We start from the raw sequence: 20,154 nt of genomic DNA, 5'->3' as shown, positions 1-20,154 counted from the left end.
CACCCACAAAGGGTGATATAGGCCCTGGGACCCCATACCCGTGGGCCTGGCAGCAGTACACTATTGTTGGGGGATACATGTGGAGCCCCAAGGCCCCTGCTGCCCCAGCCAGCTCCTTGTCTCCAGCGGGAGCCAGCATTGCTTCCGCCAGAAGGGGCAGCTAAAAATGTTGCACCATGTGGGAGGGACCAATCTTTTCATCTGTTTCCCTGCCCGAAACAGAAGAAAAGTCTGCTCCCATTTCTTATGCATCCGCCCGCTAGGAGTGGACTTGGTGTCTGCTCATGCTTGGTGGGAGATTTGCAATGTATGTCAACGTGTCAGGGGTTGCTTTTCTTCATTTCAGGTTGGGTTGGATGGTATTTTACCAATCCAAAGCTGTAATGCTGTGCCTGGAGTTGTAAAAGGCTTTGGTCATTTTACACCTCAGCATGGATAGCACTGTGCTAATCCTATTCTTAAAGACTTTGCTGTAGAAATGGCAAAAGACTTTGTCCCTTTCTATCTCGGCATGGATGGCACTGTGCTAATCCTATACTTAAAGACTTTGGTAGAAAAGCAGACATTTGAGGTGAGCAAATTTAGAGTGTCGCTGGTGTTGGGGGGGCTCTATACAGGAGCTGCTTTCCACCTAGTGACTAGATTCAGAGTGTCTGTGGTGTTGTGGAGTGCTCCACACAAAAGAGCTGCTCTCCACCAAACACTTGAGAACACTTGCTTTACTATATTGTTTGCATAATTTATGCATACTCAGTCTCTGAAAGCTTTTTGTATTGAGATCATATATATATAAATATATATCTCCAATACCTAGACCGAAATTGATGGAATTGACGCATAAATGAAGATGTTCCTGAGGAATTCGAGAACCATTAAATGGTAGGGCTGCATTTCCAGCAGGCAGTAATATTTTACGTAAACTGTAATGGAAGAGGAGCATTTCTAGTAATTCTGTAAACCGTGTATTAAGGTGATGAACTGCGGATCCACAAGACACTTCTTGCCCTAACTCAATAATTGCATTCATAACAGCTTCATCGTACAGCTAATTTAACTTCTGTAAAGTGAAAATAAGATGCACTATATTTACACCATGTAATCTCAGGGGCAAGATTTCAATTATTCATGCCACACAGAATAACATACAATCAAATTGCAGTTTTGCCAGGCAACTTTTACACATCTATTTAAAATAGATCATTCAAAAGAAATTGCTTAGCAGTTAATGCATCCATCAGTTTAAATATGGCAACAATAATAACCTGTCAATGTAAATTTAACAAGTGACTCTGACAGCAGCTATCTTCACATGTTTAATTAAAAAGAAAGAAATGTAATTATTGATGGTAGTTTTTTAATTAAATTTTAGTACAGTATGTTTTAAACAATGTCTATTCTAGTGTTGTTACTGTGCTCAAAACACTGTAAGGCTACATTGCTGTGCTAGATGACCATAACTTGTTTAGAAGCTAAAATCATAATGCTTAGAATTGCCAACTAGAGCAAATGTAAAGCTTTTAGTTCGTTCAACTGAGCAAACTCAACCAAAAACAATGTAGTGGCAGAAGAGCAAAAGTTGTTGTCCAATGGCATAGCAGACTAGATGTGGCAAAAGCTATCTCTAGACTGGAGCCCCCTTGTTGGAATTTCCTTCTGAATTGGAAGAGGAGGTGTAACCACCACAGCGCGGACATTGAGATTAATGCAGGAGACTTGCATTGCTTTTAGCGGCATCTGAGAAATAAGAATGGACACTGGGCAGCAGCCAGCCACATTTAGGCAGCCAGCTCTGATACTCCCCCGCCCCAACATTTTTTTTTAAGATACAATTTGTGGGAAGTACAAGAAAAGGGCAAATGAAAGATCGAGTGGTCTGGGCTGCCTAACTAATTCCTCTAGACTCCTTGTTTCTGCTATAGTCCTTGTTGGGATCAAGGAACAGATCAAAAACTGAGAGATACACACAACTCCTCACGGAATATAAAATTATGTAAATTAATCTGGCCCAACTAGAAACACTACTTTGTACATCAGCGGTCAGAAGCAATGGGACACAATAAAAAGCGCAGAGGTTGATGACCACATTTCAAGTGAGGCAACAAACTAAAAAAAAAGTAATGGCAAAGCCAATAAGTCTTACTTACGCAAGGTATTAGATTTGTCAATGTTTTTTTAGCCATGTTGTACAGCAGCGCAATTGCTGTGCAGCATGGCTGGAAATTTAAAAAGAAGCACAATGGTGTCCCTGCGCTTTTTTTAAATGTTATTTATTCCTGGCGGGCAGGTGACAATACAGACAACAGAGGGTGTGGGGAAAAATAAAGCCATGATGCAACGAGCACTGGCTGTGTCACATCACTTTTTATGGGTGGTGTGAGAGGCAGCAAGGAGGAATGGGGAGACAAAACAGAGGACTTGTAAAGACGTCTCTGTCAGAATGCAGATAATTAAAAAAAAATTCTAGAAAAATACACAAAGATTTTAAGCAGGAGCGTGGAGGAGCAAGGTGGCTGCATGACTACTAGCTAGTGGGCCAACTGGCACATCCAGCTGCAAATATCCTGAAAGGGATCTGGCGCAGTAAGCTGATAGCAGTGGCAGCACAGCATGAAGACTCTAAGCTGCAGAGAAGCTGTTTCGATTCCGGTTTGGAGGTGAGCGACAGCATTAATGACTGCAGTGCGAACACAAAAGAAGAAACAAGGAGACCCTGAAAGTCTGAAGGGACCAAGGGTGGACACATGTTAAGAAAAACAGTGGTCCCATACAAGGTAGATAATTACAATATCACAATTTTACATTCAAAATTGAGATTACAAGTGTTTCAAAATGGAAAGATAGAGATATCTAGTCACAATTAAATTTGACGCACAGATTATTATACAGAAGGTGAGTGAGCAGGACATGACAAGGTAATGGGAAATCAGACGATTTCCTTACCGCAGGCAATTGACTTAAAAGGTGACTTTTCAATTTGTGAAAATGTAGATAAGCAAAAAGGTCACAATCACATTCACAACTGATACTCCACAATTAGATACAGATTACAGTATAGAGTTGAAGATGTATGCGTTGACGACGTTTCAATCCCAGCTAGGTATTGGATCTCATCAGGACTAAGGGCCATATGTAGGTAGCTTCACATTTACCGACTCATAAATACCGAATTTTACCGATTCGGTATTTATGAATCGGTAAATGTGATGTAGGTAATAATTCGGTAAAATTTACCGATTCGGAAAAAGTCGGTAATTTTGAATCGGTATTTACCGATTCGGTAATGAGGCATACCTTCCTATTGATTCCTATGGGCCAGGAGGCCCATAGGAATGAATGGGAAGCCAGTTACCATTACCGATTCGGTAAATACCGAATCTGTAATGTGGGAGGAAGTATCATGGGTGGCAGGGTGTCACATTGACACCCTGTTGCACCCCTGATTCGTCCATGTGTGCACATGTGGCGCACATACATGCCCTAAGGGCATGTATGTCTGCCACATGGCACTTTTACATCTGCAAAATATCACGTTTTGCAAGGTATTCGGTATTTATCACCAACCTATATTTGGTGGTAAATACCGAATTCTAATTCCTACTCATCACTCATTAGAGTGTTTCCTACATATCATTTCAGGATTCGGTATTTACCGAATCGGTAATTTTACCGATTCGGTAATTTTACCGATTCGGTAAATTACCGAATCCTGAAATATGCCCCCTACATCTCAAATAGCTAAATACCGGTCGGTAACGGGATATTTACCGAATTTCAGTCGTTACCGACCGGTATTTAGCTACCTATATGAGGCCCTAAGTGATGTAACAAGTGCCTGGGAAGTTGCCTGGGTAGGTATAGGTGGAGAAGGTAGGGAAAAGGGGTGAAGAGAAATGGGGAGGGAAATAAGGTAAATTTAAAGAGCATGGTCAATTGCGGCCAACATACAATCAGAGAAAAGTACGCAAGGCAAGATTGCCTAAAGTAACACGCACATCGTCGACACATACATCTTCAACTCTATACTGTAATTCGTATCTAATTGTGGAGTATGAGATGTAAATTTGATTGTGACTTTTTGTTTATCTACATTTTCACATATTGAAAAGTCACTTTTAAGTCACTTGCCTGCGGTAAGGAAATCTGCTGATTTCCTATTACCTTGTCATGTCCTGCTCACTCACCTTCTGTATAATAATCTGTGCGTCGAAATTAATTGTGAATAAATATCTCTATCTTTCCATTTTGAAACACTTGTAATCTCAATTTTGATTGTAAAATTGTGATATTGTAATTATCTACCTTGTATGGGACCACTGTTTTTCTTAACTGAGGTGCGAACACAGCCACCCCTTTCCCACACCATGAGGCGGGCTGATACCCAGAATAGACAAAGTATGGGAGCTGGCCGAGACAAGGCATCAACCGAAAGAGGAGAGCAGTGGTAGGGGGTACCGCCCTCTGCAGCAGCGATGGTGGAGTCAACCCTAAAGATAAGACCGTGGAGAAGACAACACAGTGGGAGAGGTAGAGTGGTGCAACACAAGAAATGAGTCCTTCCCCGTGCAAAATGTGATGAGGCTCCCAAATACCACAGATACTTATCAGGATTGACCAGATTGCGGGCCCACTAAAGGCTGGCGACCCCTGAAGGGTTGGGGTCCTCCCTATGCCGCAGGGGCTGTTTGAGGCCTGTGTTACACCACTGGAGAGGAACAGTACCGTATCCCGTTTGAATGGCTTGCTGTGCGTGTGTCTTAAATGTGCCCGTCAATAGCTACCCATGTTTGTATAAATAAACGACAAGGGTGTCTACTTGGAGAGTACCCACCGACGGGGGTGCTGGGTTTAGGCACGGTAGGGCGTCAGACATGTCAGAGCTTCACTAGCGGTGAAAATACATTCCACGTGGATTCATTGTATGCATAGTCGCCTTTTGATGAATATCACACAAATCGTCAGTCATTCTCAGACTGGGCTACCGCAAGCACAATACAAACAGTAAATGTGGCAGGCAGAATGAAAAGACCGGTTTAATACAAAGGAACTGCCGGGAAAATAAAGATCAAGATGGGCATGGACTAGTCGAACCCCAGTGTGGAGCTTTGGAGGTGAGACACTAAGCAACTGAATGAAAGCACTACATACAGTTCTTACCATGCAGGGCCAATGACAGGCCTTAGGAGTCAAGGTAGGGGTGAAAAAAAGGCCCCCAGACACCTTGGCTATGGGGTTTGGGCCTGTGTTAATGGTTGATGAAAGAATGAGCTCGCAGGCTTGAAAAGTACGGAAGATACTCAATCTGGAGCCTGAAGACATCAAGGGCTTAGCTGCCTAGTCACTGAATCTAAGCCTGCAGTACCTCTCTCCCACGACATCCCTCTAGCGCAGAGGTCTTCAAACTGGGGGGCGTGCCCCCCTAGCGGGGCCTCCATGGAGGCGCCAGACTCCGGCCAAATAAAGTCTTGTGCTTTTTTTCAAGCTGAAAAAAAAAATAGGGCATCAAGCAGCTCTGTAATGGGCCATCACTGGCATCTTTTGTCATTTATCTCCTGGTTGGGAGCAGGTGTCAAAAGGGAAGGGGCATCAAATATTCTTTAATAATCAATAAAAATGTATTGCATTTTTAAAACAGTACCAGAAGAGAACGTGATGGCAATATATTAATATGTATAGACATATTTAAACATTGCCAATGTAATAAAATAATTGTGAAACATTCTGAGGGGGGCCCAATTACTTTTTTTTCCCACTGGGGGAGCACAGCATTAAAAAGTTTGAAGACCACTGCTCTAGCGCATGAGGGAAATAGGAGCCTGGACGCTCAGGCCCCTGGTTTTTCGTGGTTGACGAGGCACTCCGGCCTGGCAACATTAAGGCATCTGGTCTTTGGGGAAGTAGTAAAGACTGCTGTGTCAATTTTTCTGACTTGTATTGGAGCAGACTATTTGGCTACAACACCCACTTTCCACTTCATTTTCCTTTACAAAACGTTTGACAAAGAAGGCTTTTTTTTACTTGCTCTATCCAGGTATTTGAGGCTTGCTTTTTAAATAAAAAAATGAATTTAGCCACTTGTTCAGTTAAATAGGCTGGTAAAATACTCTCCAGATAAAAAAGATATCTACCAACCGTAACTTAGACAGTACAAAAACTATATCCTACAAACCAAGGCTACCTATTTCTCCAATAAAATATTGAACACAACAAATAACTCCATAGACATATTTGCAATTGTTGCAGAGCTATCCAATCCGGACAGAGTCATGATCAATTTAGCTCCTACCCAGATACTATGTAACTCTCGGAACACCTTTATATTGATAAAATCATCACTATTAAAACCAGAATACTTGTTAAGCTCCCACCCCCGCCCTCCCCCGAGCCCAGCCAGCTGCTCTCAGGAACTCTTCCTCCCTGCACCTGTTCCCCACTATTAGCAAAGAAGCCTTTCTGGACCCGTTGATGAAAGTTAAATCTGGGTCGCCTGCTGATAGCTGTCCCCTGCACATTTTGAGGGAAGCTTTTCTCACATGCCCTGACCCTGCCCTCACCTTCTTGAATAATTCTCTTATCCAGGGTGTGGTTGCCAAACCTTTAAAAGAAGCTGAAATAGTTCTAATTATTAAGAAATAGGGTCAGACCCTCCGGTCCTCACGAACTATCGCCCCATCTCTCTGCTCCCCTATTTCGCCAAGGAAGCATATGTTGCCAACTATTTATGTCCCATTATCGGACAGTCTCAATTCCTTGACTCCCATCAAGCGGGTTTTCAGCCCTCTCATTCTATAGAGGCAGTTATTCTGACCGTACTAGACGAAATAAGGAAAGAAGCAGATAAGTGCACCAATCAGGCCCTGGTGCTCCTAGATCTCTCGGGGGCCTTCAACACGGTCGACCATGAACATCTGCTGGACCAAGTCAGGGACGCAAAGATCCCGGGTCTGGCCCTTAATTGGCTCACGTTCTTTCTAGATGACCGCTCTCAGTCTGACCGTATCTCCCAATTCACTGCCTCTAAAGTCAAACTGACATGTGGTGTGCCGCAGGGATCCTTCCTGTCTCCTCACCTATTCAATTTGAATCTCTTTCCATTAACTCAATCCCTAGACGAAAGAAAGGTGTGCACTTTCAAATATGCAGACAATCTTCAAATGATTTTTACCATTGATAAGTCTGGTGTTGCCATCACCAACTTTCAGACACCCATGTGACATATAAGAAATTGGATGAATAGCAATCACCTAAAATTGAACTCAGACAAAATGGAATTGGTCTTAGTCGGGGCCCCTCAAACCCCTGGAATTCGAATTTTTGGCCTGTTTGTTGCGAAAACCACCCTTAAGCTCAAAGTCAGCTAAAAGCCTTGGTGTCACTATTGACAGTGATCTGTCTATGAAATCCCAGATTGGGACGGTGGTTTCTACTTGTTTATTTCAGCTCCGGAAGATCAGGACGATTAGTAGATTCCTCACTCTAGAAGCCCTTATTCAGACCATCTTAGCATTGGTCATTTTCCATATTGACTACACTAACTCACTTTACTTTGGCCTCCCTGCAAACAGGGATGTGGAATTCCTATAGCCTGACGCCCAGGACATATTGTTTGGGGTCAAGGTCAACAAGATTTCATGTGTATTTTGTCCTTGGGACAAGTAGGCCCAACCCCCTGCAGCACAAACCCTTTTGCTGCCAGTTTGCAGTACGACATTATGGATCAGGGATGGGCACTGTCTGCAGTTACGGTAATAATTTTTTCCATATGTTAATGCTGTTCAAACTTCTATTTATGGTTCATTAATTGAAATCCTTTATTATTAGGGTGAGCGCTCTAAGTAAATGTTGTAAGCTCTGACTGCACTACTGACATGGTTCCAGTATAAAAATGTGTACACATGTTTTCAAAGTTTAGCAATATGAGGCAATGTATAATGATCCCAGAATGCTTTCTGATTTGATACAAATATTTTCAGAAGCTTTAAAGCAAGATTGAAGATTCTTTGCTGTCAAAATAGAATGTTCATAAAAAATGAAAGCAGGAAAAAAACCATTTCGCTAAATTTCTGTAAAGTTTTCAGGTACCATTTCTTTGCAGCATCATTTAGTATCATGTGTTGATGCATGCTAGTATTTTCCAAAAATATTTATAAAGGAAAATCAGTGTAATCAGTTTCAATAAGATTATGGGAAACAAAAATAAACAAGCATTGGCAAAGCCAATAGGTCTGAAATTGGCAGCTATTTCGTTTTGTCAATGTGTGAATTGTTGTGGCATGGTTTTTGTAAAACCTTATTGGTGTGGGAGCTGCTGGGCCCTCACCATTATAACAAACATTGGCAAAGAAAAAAAAATGGTCTCAAAAAGCACACATTGTCACAGTAGTTACTGGCACTGAACAAAACTACTTTGTGTGCGGATATGATCTTGTGAAAGAGCAGAATGCTATCACTCACAGCGAAGCCACCCAATAGAAAGAGACAGGATTTTAATAAACGCAAAAGGTAATGTTCAGACCAAATTACGGGCCCAAATATTAAAGCAAGTCACACAAGTGCACCCATGGTATATGTCCTAGCATTAAGTTCAGCTATACGGCTTTTGCGAATTCCCAAGAATTTACAGAAGTAGGACAAGAAATAGTGCTCCTATAAAATATTTGGGAACTGCATTTTAGCATGAGCAAATATGCATGTGTATCTTTGCTCATGCGAAAATCTGAGTGTTTGCAAGTTCACTTTCCCCCCCAACCACTTTTTTCCCCAACTCTGGAAGAAGGTTTACGTCTGCCATTGTCAGGAGTAAATTTCCAACATTTCTCAATATGGGAAAAGATTAGAGAATAGTTGTTAAAACCCTTAAAACATGCAAGTTAGTAGGTTTGCACAAACTCAAGGGCATTCTAACCATTCTAACCCTGAAACTGTTGCTTACCAGTACCTTCAGCCCCAGTATGTAGATCTGCAGAAACGTGGCAACAAAAGGAGATTGCAAGTATTTAAAAAAAATTGGCTGTTCCACCAGGCTTATGAATGAATTATATAGCAGCAGGATTCCTTTGACCCCTAACGCCAAGAAACTGTTTGGTGTATGTGCGTTCTATAAGCACTTTCAACATCACATAACAAAATATGTTTTCATGAGTAAATCAGAGTTTTTAACAAACAAGCAAAAATTGTGTTTCTTATGAAAAGCGCTACAGAAATAGGTGCATGGCTGGAACTATTCAGTGCTTAGGATTTCAACGGTGCTTGCCCAGGAGAACGTCAGTTGGTTGGGTGTAGTTGGGGAGTCTTGGTGGTCTGTGGAGACTCATTCCTGGTAAATCTTTATGAACACATATGTACAAGCCTTAAAGATTAGTACGGTCATGATTTGGTCTGAACAACATACCTATAATGAAACAAAAGCAAAAAGAGCTTGTTGATTGCTCTCAGAAAGGACGATATGTATGTATATCTGTGAAAAAAAATGATACAGTCAATTTAATCGATTGTAACCACACTCTGAGGTCCGCCTCTTTATGCAGTATGAAGGCAACTACGTCGATATCTACATTAAAAGGAAAAACGGTTCCAAAAGAAATAATGAAGAGAAGAAGGAACAATAGAGAAAAGCAAATGCTGCTTGGACTCAAATATTTATATTTTTGTATAGGAAATTCTACTTCCAGTTAAGTTGCACTTCAACTACCGTGAGCCATGACTGCACAGGTCATCAATGTATTCAGTTTGTAACAAAACACCGGTAACATAACATTCATAGTCCTTCGTAACGTGAAACTAAAGAAGGTGTATTTATTGATACCACTGCCTACCTCACAGAAGAGTGTAAGTTTGTCACTAGGCAAAAGTTCATTAGCTTCATCAATCAAAACATCGTGTCGAATGAATTTTTTAAAACCCCAGTCTTTGCCTTGCACAAATCGATATGCCCTTTGGCTTTCTGTTAAAAGAAGAAAAAACTGTTGTAAAACAAAGGAGATGAAAAAAAACATCTACTTTAAAACAAGTACAATGGATCATATTTGGATCTGCATAAACAGACACTGAGGCTCATTCTTGTAGATTTTGCAGACCTCCACGCTCAGAAAACCTCCATTTACGAGTGCATTAATACTATCATTAAAATAACTTTATTTAGGAGCACAAAAACACTTTCGAATTCAGTGCACTTGTAAATGGGTAAAACTAAACCAAAACATGAAGTTCAGCTAATGTGCTGAATTTCAAATACCTCCTCACCTCATTCTATACTATTTACAGTAGTGAGGTCACATCTCACTCCAGGCACCCCTTACAAGAAATGCTCTTGCTTAATATAAGGTCCCTTTACATATTAAAAGGGACCTGGTACCATAGAAACGTCCTGTTTTTTTACTTTCTGTAATCTTTCGAGTCCACTTCCGTGCACAGTACAGTGCTGGAGCCCATGCTATTTCTTCTGTATGGAGTAGGACCCATTTTTTCTTAATGTCAAATATTTTCTTTAGTTTATGGCAGTGGTTCCCGAACTGTGTGCCGTGGCTCCCAGGGGAGCCATCAAACCTAGCTAGGGGAGCTGCGCACCAAGCACTTTAATGCATTTAATGTTGAAGGGTCTGTTGGATTCAGTCAAACCAATTTTACTTAAACGCATGATGTAGATGATTTGTAAGTGACCTGCCTAAAGCTGTAAATGTTGTGCTTAATTGATGGCATGTCGAGAGAAATGACCTCCATATTTCACTGGATCACCATGTTTCAATACTGCCAAAGTAAGCGGAAGATGCCTGATTAATTTTTTTAGACCCGTTAATAGTTTCAGTTTTTTCCAGATGCATTTTACCCCAATGCAAGTTATCAGGAAAGTGCAGTTGTCCTGTCTATTAACCATACTAAGTATTACTAAGTACTGACATTTGTACATGAATCATAGGTACTTCCAGTACTCATATCTTCCAGTGCACACACATGTCCAGACAGGCCTGCTCTCTCCTTTAGCACTTGGAAGTAAAACACCTTATACGGCATAGTGCTAACATTTGGAAGCAAGAAAGAGGAACATTAAAAAAAAATCTGAGGAATGTATTTTATTTGCATTGATTTGGAGGCAATTTTAGGGAGGATACAGCAAAAATAAAACTGTGTGTGGTTTAAAAAATCGTGAGTCACCCTGCTAGTACAGGTGTGTTGGCACGTATGACATGGGTAGAAATGGAAGTGCATGCAAATATTCTTCAAGCGCAGAAACACTTTGGCAATGGGGCCTACATGCATAGGGGTGCTATCTAGCACTGTAAGTGGGATAAAAAAGTTTGAGGGTACTCTAAAAAAGGCCTGGCAGAGAAGTGTAACTAGGAATATTTTATAAACCCCAATATTTCATTGGGGAGAGGATGTAGCCGTACGGCTAGAGTGGTCGACCTTGACGCTGGGTAACCAGGTTTGAGTCTCGGCAACGACTCTCAACATCCTGTGATTCTGAGGAAATCACTTAATCTCTCTGTGCCTAACAAAAATGAATATGTCCATCTGTAACGAAACTGGTGCTCATGTAAAGCGCTCTGATACCTGAAATCTTCGGGTCTAGTTCGTGCTGTATGAAACTCAAAAATAAAATAAAAAATGCGGCACCGCCTCAGCAATACGAAACACCCTGCGTATATGATTGTAATAGCTACATCCTAATTATTTTGAGGGAGAAAAAATTAAATACTACAGAGGCCAGGCTTACATCCACCTGTAAGTACCTGTGCTCTTATCTTTGCAGTGAAGCGGGGAGTGGGGGAGGGGCTATATTAATGGCAGAACAGTGCGTGGGCCCATTCCTGAAGATTCATCAACGTAGTGTGCTGGCTTCCAGCGCTGGAGGAAGACAATAACTATTAAGCTACATAAAAAGTAATCTCTATGTGAGATGTTTAAACAATGTGGGAGAAAGAATTGCATTACAATCGTCTCCTTACTTTCCATTGTCCAACCCGGTCGGGTGGTTACTCTAATTGTTTTAAGGGGTGGCCATTTTTCAGCAAAATAAAAAAAGAGCGCGATAATATAAGAGCTGTGTTTTAAAATGTTTTATTAAATAGGTACTTTCTAGTGTTATTTGTTTATCTGGCAAGAGACATTGAAAACAAACAAATAAATACATGTATAAATGGAAAGGTAGTTGTATTTCCCTTCGGTCCTGGCTGTCGGTATATAATGGGCCTTTAGATAGGGAAGCACATTATAGTGAAGCATAGGGAAAAGGGGAGACACCTATCTCCTTCTCCCACCTAGGGAAGGGGCTTGACTGATTCAAGAAGGAACATTCGAAGAAAGGGACCGTGTGTATGGTTTATAGCGTTTCAGAGAAGCAGCTGGATAAGTCAATTTCTGAGGCATTTACCAGACAACAGGAGTGAGTGTTCTCAGATGTGCTATACATCCCCTTCTTTAGTCTCCTAGTTATGGCACAGATGTATTTGATACAGGAGCATCTAGAGGGAGATACATTCAGAAAGAATAAATAAAAAGTCTGATGTCCTACATTTTCTGTAATCTGCAGTTACCTTTAGATGAAGAGCAACCTTCTACCAGTGGGAATTGTTTTAGACAGTTCAACAAACTACTTTTTCCCAATTTTCCTGTAAAGTCTGCAGTGTGAGGGCTCCTGAAGAGGGAATGAAAGGACCTGGAAAAAAAACATCTGTCCCTAGGTTCATGGAGAGACTTTGGGCCAGATGTACGACCATTAGGTTTAGTGAGTCGCAAATTGCGCAAAATTGCAACTCGCAATTTGTGACTCGCTAAACTTAATGTACAACATTGTTTCAGACACTGTTTGCGAATCCCAATGGGCTCGCAAATTGCATGCCTCATGAATTTTAATGAGGCTGTCGCAATTTGCAACCCTATTGGGAATGGCTGGCCCTCCCAGGAATGGTGGCCTGCTGGGGTCAGCAGACCACCATGTCTGTGGCTACCTTTTCAATAAAGCAGGTATTTATTTTAAATGCAACACGTTTTCCTTAAAGGAAAACACGATTCATTCAAAAAACAAAAATTAAACTTCTCAGTTCCATTTTTTAAGGGCAGGCAGTGGTCTAGGAGCAGTGTGCTGTGCTGCAGATTTTGTGTGATCTCAACAAGGATACTTAATTTGCTGGGCCGCATTGTCATGCCTTTGGGCTCTCTCATTCCACCGAGGAAAGAGCGGAGGGGTAAGTCAACGGCTTGTCGCCAGAGGACAGATGAGAGTGTGTCTGATGTTTTTACTTGACTTGAAGGTGTTCTTAGATTATAGTGGGCTGGATTTGCCTCCTTGAAGGGGATTTGATTGTTCACAGATTCGTTCCTAATGTTTTTTCTGAAATAGTGGCCTGGTTGTAGACATTTAAGAGTACTTGGTCTACACTGCCTCTTTCTGTTACATATTTAACATAGCACAAAATTATGACTGTTTTGATGGGTTTTTCGGATGTATTAGTTGTAACACACATTTTGCGCCCACTTGCTTTGACCATTGGTACTTTTTTTCTGTGGTTTTTCAGTTTGTGTTAATGTCTAATTGTGGTGAGAATGTGATGGGTTTGACATCCTACTATTACTGCTCTCAGGCAGGTGAATGTCTGATGATGGGCCTTAATGTAAGTAGTGAATTTGTGCATGATGCAGGAATGGTTGAGGAAGGTGTTGGTGAGGAGGCGACTGTTAAATTGTAACAGCGCCATTATTTTTATTGTGTCTACAATTTTGTGACTGATTGGTGTGAAGTTATGTTTTTTTAACTTCCTGCTGTTCTAGCCATTGCTATGCTTCTGCTAATGGTTCTTTCTGCTGCTCAATATTTTCTATCACTGAGCTAAAATACATTCTTTGGTGGTACTATTTATTTCACCTTGTTAGGCTCTGCTGCGCTTCTTAGGACAATGCAGAAAAACAGAGCATTCAATGTTTCAGACACAGGGCAACGCTGTAGGGACAGTACCGTTAAAAGGTTCTTGCATTTGGCTTTGAATGGCCATGAAGAATGCTTTTTAGCATGTAAGTATTGTCGACAGGAGGTCACCTACTTAGATCACCTACTGTCAAAGGGGGACTGGGGGGGTAGGAGCTTAGCTCCTTGGCAAACTAACACATTAAAGAAGTGCATGAGGTGCATGAATGCTTGAAGCAGTCTTTTGGGCAACTGACACTTGGGCAACTAACAAACTACGCTTTGATCAGCTTCTGTACTTGGTACATATATTGTTGCGTGCCGTTTTGTGTTGTAAGTACACAAGACGGCTTGTTGTGCGCTTTCTGTCTTTGATGCTACACCAAGAACCCTTTCGAGCTGTCAAGGGGGCGGTCATGACAGTGGCCATCTCCATGGGATAATCGATTGGACTTGTTCTGGGCACTGATTTCACAGATGTGGTGACCCCGACCACGTCCTTGAATAAATAAAAAATAAACAGAGACACAGCACCTCACCAGTGCACGACTAGATGGCTATAAATTAGCATTGTTCGCCAAAAGTGTCATGATTAAAGGATGTGCCACTTTGAATTCAGCCATGTTACTGCCGCTCCCTTCTGTTAACTGATAGAATTGGAAAGGAAAAGGAGATGAAAGGACGGGTAGACTACACTGATGTTCCCTTATCTGATCCTCAAGGGGAACAGAAGGTTGATGGCTCTTGTTTAAATTCCCGGGTGGCACCACCACTGTTGCTTATGTTACAGCAGCACTAGATACAGTCGCAGAGACATCACAAGTCCCTTATCAGTTAGCTCGAGCCCAGTTAGTATAGTGCGCACCAAATAGTAACTGGTGATGTGGGAAGGGATAATGTTTGCAGATAAGGCAGCTAAGGAAAATGATCAAACTGAAATGAAAAGGATTTTGTAGGAGACCCTGCTGGGTGGGTACCGGAAGTCATGATGTTTAAGTTGAAAGTATGGCACAATTGAAAGGACAAGGGATGGTGAATTGATAGGTCAGAGAAGAAAAAAGAATGTTTCCAGATGCATGTGTATTTCCCGTGGTTATAATGAGACATTGCCCTGCCCGTGTACTGTATGGTGCACATGACGCACAATACTAGGAAGGGTACCTGTATGCCCCTGGTAATTTCGCACCACGCATTTTCGCTTTTGATGTTCTTCAGATGAATAATATAGGAATAGATGGATGCAATAATCAAAGGATGTCTTTATTATTTTCAAAGAGTTTAGCAAATGAATTAAGATTTACTCCACTACTCATTGTTGAGTAAAATTCCTTTTTTTATCTATGCCAGTTTACTGAAAGTTTGCATTCTATTGACTAATAGGTCCGGGACGCCCTGCAGTCACATCAGAGGGGCCCGGACGCGATGCCCTGCCTGGCTGCTTGTTATGGGCACTTTGAAATGAATAAGACTGAGACGGAGCTGCAGAGCAATGAAGTGCTGGAAGAGGAGATATGGTAGGTGTATTGTCCTTCAGTTTTAAGAGGCTTTTCCATATATTTTACTTTCTTCCGAGAATAGATTTTTAAATTTTCTTTTATGAGGCTTGTTTGTTTGTGTTCCCATGGGTTTGACGACATTTGGGCCTTCTCGTACTCCATATTCTGCAGCACTGGGTTCCGACTACAATTTCAATTTCCCTATTCCAGTGGCACAAAGCCGAAGGCAATACCTTTACTGGTGGCTGGCGCTTGGCAACCGGGAGAGGAGAGTGTCTCTCCCTCCTCAAGCTACTGTGGTACTGACAAGAGATGCCAGCAAGAAAGGTTGTGGTGCAGTACTGGGCTCATAGACTGATCAGGGACTTTGGTTAAGCCACAAGAAGGGCCACTTCTCAAATTGGAGGCAACATAGGTGGTTTAGAAGACCTTTAAGGTATATTACTGCATGAGCCTACATTAAAGTAAGGACGGACAATTTAGTGGCTATGTCCTACCTGAACAGGACGTTTGGGAAAGGGTCATCGTCTCTAAATCAACTGGTTCTGGTAATAATGGATTGAGCAGTACAGCGTTTTTGTCTCTGTAAGCAATACATGTTCAGGGCAAAAGCAACAGTTTGGCTGACTCTCTTAGAGAGTTTTGCTTGTCTCAGAAATTAGGGAATTCAGGATGTTTCAGGAAGTTTGTTTGAGCTCCAGCACACTAGTGATAGACCTCTTTTCTGAACAATACAATGGTCTTCTTCCCCTCTTTTGTTCAAAGATCATCTAGCAGTGAGGGCCAGTGTGTTGACAAGCCAATGGCACCACTCTATACATTTCATCAGATTCCACTAATCCCTTAGCTAATAGCAAAAATGTAAAGGAAGAGGGAAGACGTAATACTGAAATGTCCTCTTTAGCCTCAGAGACATTGGTTGCTGCTACTCATGGAAATGCTGGTTGGTGAAGTATGGCTTCTTCCTCTCAGTCTCACTCCAATTCTCTCTACACCTAATTTGCCTCTTGTATTTTTTCAGACATTAAGGTTAGTAGGTTGGAGGTTGAAAGGGAAGGGCGTAATGGTCTCTTTTTTCGGTGGAGGCTATCCAGGACTATAGAAGGCATTCCACTTGAGAAGCGCATGTCCATCATTGGGCTTCCTTTTCAAAATGGTGTAAGGACAAATGTTTTTCTCCACCACTTTGTTCCACAGAAATAAAACTGCAATGTTTGCAATTGTGATTTGATAAGGGTTAGTTGGTTGTCAGTTTGAAAGTGCAATGGGCAGGTATTAGGACCTTCTGGCCTCCTTGGGATTCTCTGGTTGTGAATGAAGATTGGAGTTCATGAGTCTTGGCCTGCTGAGGCGTAAAACAAGGAAGTTGTTTCCTGTATGGGGGCTGCCTTTAATGATTGCATGTGTAAAAAAATGCCTTTAGAAGCTGTCCCCCAAAAATCATTCTGTTTCTGGTAAGTATTGTCACTGCTAGGAGACATAGGGAATTGATAGCTTTGAAATAGAATCCCAAAATGTGTGCCTAAGGTAATCTTGGTGTATCTCAGGACATAATTCTTGCAGTCCTTTCCTCTTCTTCTGTTTTTGAGGGCAAGGGTTCTGAACAGTCAGGATTAAACTTCCAAAGTCAGCTGACTACAGGAAGAGTGATGCCCTTTTTACAAACTTTATCAAGCCAATGAGGAGGGGGAAGGCTTCCCTTTCAACCCTAAATTGCTGGATCAACAAGGTGATTTCAATCTCTTATTGTAGTGCTGGTCTCAAGCTCCCTGGGGAGATACAAGCTTGTTCAATAAGGGGGATGGGTAGCTTCATTGGTGAAGAACAAAACTGGGTACAAAGGTCCTCTGGTGCATAGAAGAGTTTGTTTCAGGACGTCAATGCCATTATACAGAACCGGAAAGGCCTAGTAGTAACTTGGGAAATTCCCTTGGTTGAACTAGAGCTCTCACACACCCAGCAAGCTGGGTGTCATGCTTCATCATATGAGCTCTGCCCCTCGTCAAGGCGGCGCTGCAATCCTTGACGGGCACCCGAACCGGGGCTCTTTATCGGGGATCTTCTGTTCCTGCCGGTTGGTGCATGGGGGTGAGGGGCCTAAAGTGTGTAGATGTGTGGAGGAGTGAGGTTAAAACGGGTCAGTTAGTCCTTATCAATAATTTATTCGGAAGGTAAACTACCCGATTAAAATGGTGTAGAGTGGCTAGTGTACTAGAGAAGGTGTCTAGTCATGAAGCTCTACTCTATAGATCGACATGTTTCGTGCCTCGTGTGTCAGGAGGATCTAGGCACTTCTTCAGGATCATAAGCAACTATCTACACTACGTGGAGAGGTGCATTCTACCTACCACGTCTTCAGGTGCGTTGCCTGCGGACAAGGGTGAAAAAAGTATAATACCAGATAACAATCTAAACAATACTCTTCTAAATATCAACAAGGATTATCACCGAAGTGAAAAAACCACGCTATTAAGGTTTGGATGCATAAGGGTAAATCAACTCTTTAATCATTATCGCATATGGTGTGTATTTACACCCAGTGTGTAGATCAAAGAATAAAGGGGCGTGCAGTTAAAAGCATATATTGAAAAAATTATTGTATTAAAGGTGAGGAATAATACAACACTCATGGACAAAGGGATTGCAGCTGCGAACTCACCTAGTGGGTTGCTAGAAATTGCTAGCAACAGTCCTGGCGGTGACTAGAGGACACCAGTTGGGTCCTGTAGAAATGAAAGCGTCAAACAATAGGGAATGGGGGGTTAGGGAAGCCTGGTACATGACGCAAGTAAGGCAGGCAATCAGTCAAACCAAAACTGACAGTGGTGGTATGGTAATCAGAGGCACTGATGGGTTGCTGGGTGGGAACTCAACCGTGTATGGCGCAACCCACTAACACCGAAAAAGAGCCGCACCGCAAGGAGTGTGTCGAGCGGTCTGATCGGGGCCGAGGGTACGGCCAAATTACAGGCGGAGGAGAAGCTCACCAGGAGAGCCCAGAAGTAGCTCTCGAGAGCAGTACGAAGTAACAGGAATCAGGAGCTAAAGGTATACTCACCCGCGTTAATTCACGCTACGCTGTAACACCTACCCAATACCGCCAGGAACCGGGGTGGTGACCGGGAGTGGATAACTCGGAGAGATATACCCACAGTTTCCTGATTCGTAACGTGAAAGGGGGTGTGGTGCGGACGTAGCGCGTCACCGTAGTAATCACGTGAGTCATAGGGTCACGTGATGTCGCCAGAAACTATGGCGGACATGTTGGAAAGGGGAGATGTTCTAATCCTCACATACCGAGTACTAAGCACGACATGGCAAAAGAGGCCATTGGCGGACATGTTGGTGAAGAGATGTCGTAAGGTATGCCGGTAAAGAGAGTGTGTTGTAACAGAGACTAGCAGACAATAAACATTGGTTAATGGTTTATTGTAGGGTAGATACCAAGACGACAGAACATCGCAGACTAGGTTGGAATAGTCTACGCTAGTTATCCCAATGCCGTCAGCAGTGTGTAAAGTCTGTGTAGGAAAAAGGGAAACAGTCCCAATGAAGTAGTGCCAACGTGAAGGCCAACTATTGGTGGATAGCCTCTATTCCATATAGTGCGATAGTTCAAGTAAGTAATGGCACTGTTGGAATTGGGTTACATATTGGATGATTAGGGAATGGAACTCCATGGGATATCGTCATTCAAACCCTCAGTGTGTCTCGCTAATCTGTGTACCCATCTCTGTTCGATCCTGAACAAGGATTGTTTGGAAATATGTTGGTGGGCTTCCAATACTATCCAGTGTAAGGAATCAGGGGAATGTTGAGTCTCTGTAAAGTGTCTGTACATTCTCGTAGTGGCTCGTTGGCAACGAATGTTACTTCTATGTTCGGTGATGCGAACTTTGACCGGACGCATGGTCATCCCTATATATTGTAGACCACAAGGGCAGGTGATCAGGTAGATACACTGTCTAGTGTTACAATTAGTGTGTGTTTGGATGCACCACTTGAAGTTGGATCGTAATGTCACTTCTTTGGTCAGTGTTGTGTACTTGCAAACTGTGCAAGTACCACAGGGATAATGTCCCTTCACAGGTGGTAGACCCCATAAAGTGGTTTGTGTCGTATCAGCATGGCTCCTGGGTCTCGTATGGATCAAAATGTCTCGTAGGCTACGGGTTCTGGTGTATGCAAATCTAGGTTTTGGTATCCTTAAGTCTCCTGTATTCAAGATGTTCCAATGTTTCAAAATGATCTTCTTAGTTGGAACTGAGGTAGCTGTGTAAGAGGTGACACATGTAATTGAGTCTACTGGTGGTTTGGAGTGGACTTCTAGTAGTGCTTCCCTAGGGTTATTTCTGGCTCTCTTCATAGAGTCATTGATCACTTTGGTTGGGTAACCTCTAGTCATTAAATTGGTAGCTAGAATCGAGGACTCTTTCCTATAGTCAGTGGTGGATGTGCAGTTGCGTCTAATGCGCAAGAACTGTCCAAAAGGCAGATTGTCTTTGAGAGCCCTAGGATGGTGGCTCTGATATAGGAGTAAGCTATTACGATCAGTGGGTTTCCTATATAGACTCGTGGAGAGCTCCCCCTCAGATAGTCTAATGTTAAGGTCAAGAAATGCAACATTGGTTTCTGAAATGGTGTGAGAAAAATTCAGAAAGGTGTTTTGTTGATTAATCCAACCTATAAAAGCCATACATGTGTCGATGGTACCATGCCAAAAGATTAAAATGTCATCGATGAATCGTTTCCACAGTTTCA

At 42.2% G+C, this 20,154-nt stretch overlaps 1 protein-coding gene across 1 annotated transcript in view; it reads right to left on the bottom strand.

Annotated features, from left to right (window-relative positions):
• The window catches only part of SPOP (speckle type BTB/POZ protein), a 203,700-nt gene that overhangs the window by 123,759 nt on the left and 59,787 nt on the right, over window positions 1–20,154 (bottom strand). The window contains exon 5 of the mRNA XM_085647011.1: window positions 9,813–9,940. Coding sequence (XP_085503137.1) covers window positions 9,813–9,940 — 128 coding nt within the window. The remainder of the gene's footprint in view (window positions 1–9,812; window positions 9,941–20,154) is intronic.

The sequence above is a fragment of the Triturus cristatus genome, chromosome 3_2 (genome assembly GCF_964204655.1).
Source record: "Triturus cristatus chromosome 3_2, aTriCri1.1, whole genome shotgun sequence".
Classification (NCBI taxonomy): Eukaryota; Metazoa; Chordata; class Amphibia; order Caudata; family Salamandridae; genus Triturus; species Triturus cristatus.
This window is presented reverse-complemented; position numbering and strand designations above follow the sequence as displayed.